General features: G+C 44.8%; 1 protein-coding gene across 1 annotated transcript; it reads left to right on the top strand.

The window, feature by feature from the left end:
• The first annotated feature begins 1,124 nt into the window (after positions 1-1,124).
• Positions 1,125-3,462, top strand: LOC121757729 (protein MAIN-LIKE 1-like). Its single transcript, XM_042153229.1, has 4 exons — positions 1,125-1,981; positions 2,053-2,140; positions 2,219-2,665; positions 2,746-3,462. Exons 1-4 carry the CDS (start codon positions 1,125-1,127, stop codon positions 3,460-3,462), a joined length of 2,109 nt encoding a protein of 702 aa, XP_042009163.1.
• Positions 3,463-5,819: the final 2,357 nt, after the last annotated feature.

The raw sequence follows: 5,819 nt of genomic DNA, 5'->3' as shown, positions 1-5,819 counted from the left end.
TACCTTCCAGTAGAACAACAAAACAAATCAGAATAGTTAAAAGGGAAAGGGGAAAAGGGACTTAGCTTTAGGCCTTCCGGCGACGAGCGTTTGACGACGGAGAACTCGTCGGAGAGAGCCAGGGAGAGCGCATGCAGCAGCGCTGCTGCCGGAGGGAGAGCTCGGCAGAAGGCTCGACGCAAAGAGCTGAGGCAGGGCGCTGGCAGCAGCGACGGAGAGCCGGCGACGCAGAGGAACTGCTGCTCGCGGCGCGAAGTGGATGTCGGCGCGAGGGCCAGCACGACGGCGAATTCACCGAAGGAAAGAGGCACAACCCCATCTTCTAAATTAGGGATTCTGGAAATTTTGGGGATTTGTGGTAGAGTTAAGGGGTTTTTTCTTCTTTAGTTCTAGAGTACATTAATCATTCCTCGTTTGTACTGCGTTTTTTTTTGTTCCGGATTTGGGAGAGACGCATGACCCTCATGCGTCTCTTTTTAATGAGACGCATGACTGTCATGCGTCTTTTATAGAGACGCATGAGGGTCATGCGTCTCTCATTTTTTTTCCGTTTTATTTTGACGACGCATGAGAATCATGCGTCTTAGAAACAGATGCATGACGCTCATGCGTCTTTTATTTTTTAAAATTTGACTGACGACGCATGATTCTCATGCGTCTTAGGGAGAGACGCATGAGCGTCATGCGTCTCTACTTCGAATTAAACCAGCGGCGAAGGCAGTAGCTCCTCATTCACGCACGCAGACATCAAACACTCACGGAGGCGGCGATTTCTTCCTAGATTCGGCGAAAGAAGACGATTTCGACTTGTTTTCCGGTAAGTTTCGTTCAATCATTCTACTTGCCTTCCTTATTTGTTGTTAATTTGCATAGATTATTTAGATTTCCCCTAATGTTTGTAAATTAGGGTTTAAAACGAATAGCTCCAATTTGGTTGATTTTTTTGTTGTTTAGTTAAATGTCTACGATTTTAGTGGCTAAATTCATTCTATTGTATAATATTGGTATGTTTTTGATGATTGGTGTTGTGATTTTGGTTGTAAATTAGGGTTTATAACAAATAAGCTAACACATGTCAGGGTTGAGTTTGTAATTGTTGTTTTGTGAATATGTATTTAGATTAGATGGCGACTTCAAGTTCTACTCGACATTTATTGTATGGACCCGAAGACCCATCCGTGTTAAATATGCAAACAAATCACATTTCAAATAAACTGATGAAAGGGGGAACAACCCAAGTATTTAAAGTCCGAAGGACTGAAAGTAAGACTTGGGACGCCGTGATTCACGAGAATGTAAGATATTGGCTTGACGTCTTTGGTTTCAAAGGCGTGATCGATTGTGGGAAGCCAATGAAGGTCGACAATGAGCTGATCACGGCGTTGATTGAGCGTTGGAGGCCGGAGACACACACATTCCATCTACCGATCGGTGAGACGACGATCACCTTGGAAGATGTGCAAGCCATCTGGGGCTTGAGGGCGGATGGCGTCGTTTTTACGGGTCGTGACTATCATGACAACTTTCCAGATTGGACCAGCAAGTGCCGCGATCTGTTGGGATGGATACCAGATTCTTCCACAGAGACAAAACAAGGCGGTTTGCTGATGACCGCGCTGATCAACCAGACAAGGATGCCTCTGGGTGATGACCTGCCTACTTACGTATACATCCAAAGAGCACGTATCCATGCCCTAATTTTATTAGGAGGTCTCATTCTACCGGATACCACGGGGTGTAAGGTGCCATTTATGTGGTTGAATGGGCTTGGGGATCCGGAAGAGGTGAAGAATATAAGTTGGGGAAGCGCGGCATTGGCCTACCTTTATCATTATCTATGCGAGGCTTCCATGGATAAGAGAAAAGAGTTGGGCGGCCCTATGATCCTCCTGCAGCTATGGGCGTGGGAAAGAATGCCCACATTGAGGCCTGCGTTCATAGAACCAAAGGTGCACGAGCCATATACACCATGTGGCGCCAGGTATATATCGAAATATTTATTTATTAATGCATATTGGGTGATTTTTTTTCTTACATCAATTTTATGTATAGGTGGAGAGGAACAACGCAGATAGGAAATGCTCCAAGACACTCGGTTGAGCATTACCGTGACCAGTTATCTCTGATTAGACCTGGCCAGGTGAATACTCTTTCGGTTTAGACTTCGTTTATGAACTTATTATGAAATTAATTTGGCATTTGCAATGTTGTTTTGTAGTTTATCTGGACGCCGTACGCACCTTTCACACTGCCTGACTACTGCAATGATGTGAATGGATGCTCTTTGTGTGAAACCTACTTGGTATGTTGGGCCTATGTCGAGGCCCATGAGCCTGGAAGAGTACGCAGACAGTTCAATCGGTACCAGGATATACCTCAGTCCGTAGACAGGATGCTAAGGAACGCCGATCATTTGGGCAAAACTGATCGGCGTGGCAAGAAAGGCAACAACTGGGCAAACAAGCATCAGTTCTACATTGGGGAGTGGGACATGAGGTACGAAAGGTTCCAAGCTGCCCAGTATGCCGCATCGATGTCCATGGATATCCCCATGAACCCGGGGTATATGGCGTGGTATAACAGGATTACCGTGACGTACATGACTCAGCCGGGGACACGGGCCACTACTGGGATGAACGAGTCGGCTGCTTCGCTGAGACTATTTGTAAGTTTGTTATATTAAAATATATGCTTTCATGTGATATAGATTGTTTAGTACTGATAAGTGTATCATTTTTTGTCTAGGTTGAGGGGTTTCAGCAGGTTTTCCATTTAACTACGGAAGACGAAATGGACCCACGAGTGCGCCAGATTCGGGAAATTGTTAAGAATGTCCTCGAATCCACGAACAACACGGATGTCATGGAGTACCCCGCTTCTCAACATCAGGATGTGGTCATGCCTTATGAACCAGAAGTAGTTCCACGGCGTCGTGGAGTGCCTGGTGTTCGGACTGGGGGACACGGCTACACAAAGCAGTTCAGGATGTCCCAGCCGGTGCCCGATTATGTAGCACCAGAGCCGCAGTATCAAGTGCATGACCCACCCCAGTGGTATTCATACCCAGCGCATGAGTCACAGTCACAGTGGGAGCGTCCCCAGTATTCTCCTAGCCAGCCTGAGCCCGATTGGCATCGTCGCCCATATTCACAAAGCCAGGACGCGCCGCAATGGAGTGGGGCCCGAGCCTCGGTCGATTCATTCTTCCAGAATTATCAGGTAGTGCCTCCTGTACAAGCTGAAGAAGAGGATGATGATGAAGGAGTAGAAGAAGATGACAACATTGTCGAGGCACATGAGGAAGAAGACGTTCAGAGCATCTGTATCCAACCTCGACCTGCTGCAGAGGGTTCATCACGAGGTGGGGTTGGGAAGCTCGTGAGCAAAGTGTACAAGAGATTGTCCTCCAGGAAGAATAAGGGGGTTGAACCGTCAAAATATACTCCATCAGCGTATAAGTAGCAATTTTTCAGCGTATAAGGGGGTTGGATATGTATGTTATGGTTTGGTGCTCAAATTCATGTTATTTATGTTCAATTATGTCATGTTTATCTTATATTCTTCATCAATTGCATCAGGATTCTATCTTGGTGAATTAAATAAAACTAACTATAATTTGCCACAAATGACAGCTTAAAAAAAAGTAAGAAAAGAAAGCTTTAAAAAAAGTAAAAAAAACAAGAAAATATATAATTACAGTTTAGATTAAACATCGCCGAGCATACAAGTTAGAGACGCATGAGCATTATGCGTCTCTTACAGAGACGCATGAGGGTCATGCGTCTTATATAGAGACGCATAATTCTCATGCGTCTCTAACTTGTATGCAGGCAGAGTACAGAGAGTTCGCCCGATCGGGCGATTATACTTCAACTATACCTACATTTTTCTTTTATTCAGTGGAATTGATATAAATAATTTCCATTTTTCAATACAACCATTTATTTAGATTGCAAACTCAATCAGTACAAAATATGTCCAAAGTTCAGTTAATACAAAGTCTTCAATTCATTCCAAAGTCTTCAATCCATTCCAAAGTCTTCAATTTCGAACACGCTTTTTGTCCAACACTGTCTTCACGTACACAAGCCCTGTTACAACAGCAAGTGTACGATTTCTCATAGAACGAAAATATAAAATATACAAACATAAAAAAATAAGGTACAAAAATACCTGCGCTGCAAATGTTAATAACCCCTACATAACTCGACCGACTGTGCAGTTTCTTCGGTCATGTCCTTCTACGCCGCAATTCCTGCACTTGCGGGGCGCTCTCGGTTCATCTTCCTCGCGGATATCCATTTGATTAGGAATCCTCCTTGTTCTGCCTCGTCCGCGCTTTCGAGGAAGCAACTGCTCAGGGGTGATACGCAATTTCCATCCAGGATTTGCCCAATAGTCTTGGTGTCTTGGTGCTTGAAATGAGACACCATAGTACTGTGCTTCCCATGTAGCTTTGTGGTTGTGTTTATCAATGAGTTCAAAAATAGAGTTACCTCGATCTCTGGCAACGGTGCACGCATGTGAACAAGGGACTCTCCACATCTGCCACTTCCCACAACTGCACTTTGAATCCATAAAATCGACATCTTGTCTGTTATCGCCCTTTGACTTTCCATTTTCAACACGTGGACGACTTCGAATTTGGTAATGACCTAATTCTCGGGCGACTACTGAACAGTAATGCATTTGCCCCTTCGCATCATTCGCAACAAGTTTGTCCCTCGCCCAGGGGGTCAACCGACCTTCGGTTTGTTGTATTTCTGTCTTTCTATCTGCCCACCATTCAACTGTTCGCCAAAATGTCAGATCAACCAAAGCTCTTATTGGCAACTCTTTTACACCTCTCAGTACGTTGTTGTAGCTCTCTGACATGTTTGTCGAGGGCACCCCCCATCTCAGGTCATCATCGTAGCAAAGAGACCAGTTCTCTTTTTTGGCTTTGTTGAGCTCGTGTATCGCAATAAGACTTTCCTCCCGTAGTGCACGTCGCCTTCTCACGTACTTGCGTACTTGAGTTGTGACACCCAATGCCCATATCATGCCTTTTGCTTTTCCTCCCTTACCCTTTAGTTTTGTCAAGATATTTTTCCTCACATGGATCAAACAAAATTTGTGGTGACATATCGGCGGCTTTTTCCATTCATCTGAACGCATAGCCTTGAGGATTCCTTTGTGCCTATCCGAAATGATGCATACCTCCCTTTCGTACTGCACCACATGAATTCTGACATGATCCAAAAACCACTCCCAGCTGTCGCCAGTTTCTTCATCAACAATAGCATATGCAATAGGCAGACATTTCTTGTTAGCATCAACACCACAAGCAACAAGCAGCTTACCTTTAAATCTTCCTCGGAGGTGAGTTCCGTCTATTGTCAAAACTGGTTGGCACTCCTGGAAAGCATGTATAGCAGGCCCAAGTGCCCAGAACACGTAATAGAAGACTTTAGTACGGCCCTGGCTCAACAACTCGTTATGCCTCCACTCAACAATGGTGCCTGGATTCCTATACTGCAGTTCAAGCATGTAGCTTGGCAAATCCCTAAATGACTCCTCCCATCCACCAAATACAATCTATAAAGCCCTCCTCCGTGCATACCATGCCTTCTTATAACTGACTACCACATGAAATTTGTCATGAACAAAATTTCTTACGGCGGCGGCACTAAACTCGGCATTTTTTAGCAACTGATGGCGAATACACAAAGCAATCATTGGTGATGAAAAGTTAGCATGTCCTCTATCATTACGATGACCTTCACAACTATGGCGTCCCCGCCACTTCCTAATCTCCCACATATCATCATGGGCCATGT

Source organism: Salvia splendens, chromosome 12 (assembly GCF_004379255.2).
Source record: "Salvia splendens isolate huo1 chromosome 12, SspV2, whole genome shotgun sequence".
Lineage (NCBI taxonomy): Eukaryota > Viridiplantae > Streptophyta > Magnoliopsida > Lamiales > Lamiaceae > Salvia > Salvia splendens.
Note: the sequence above shows the minus strand (reverse complement) of the source record. Positions and strands in the feature narration are given on the sequence as shown.

Coding starts and splice junctions, on each gene's coding strand:
- LOC121757729 (XM_042153229.1), top strand. CDS start 1,125: ATGGCGACTTCAAGTTCTACTCGACATTTATTGTATGGACCCGAAGAC. Junction 1,982..2,052: donor TATACACCATGTGGCGCCAG/GTATATATCGAA, acceptor TTTTATGTATAG/GTGGAGAGGAACAACGCAGA. Junction 2,141..2,218: donor CTCTGATTAGACCTGGCCAG/GTGAATACTCTT, acceptor GTTGTTTTGTAG/TTTATCTGGACGCCGTACGC.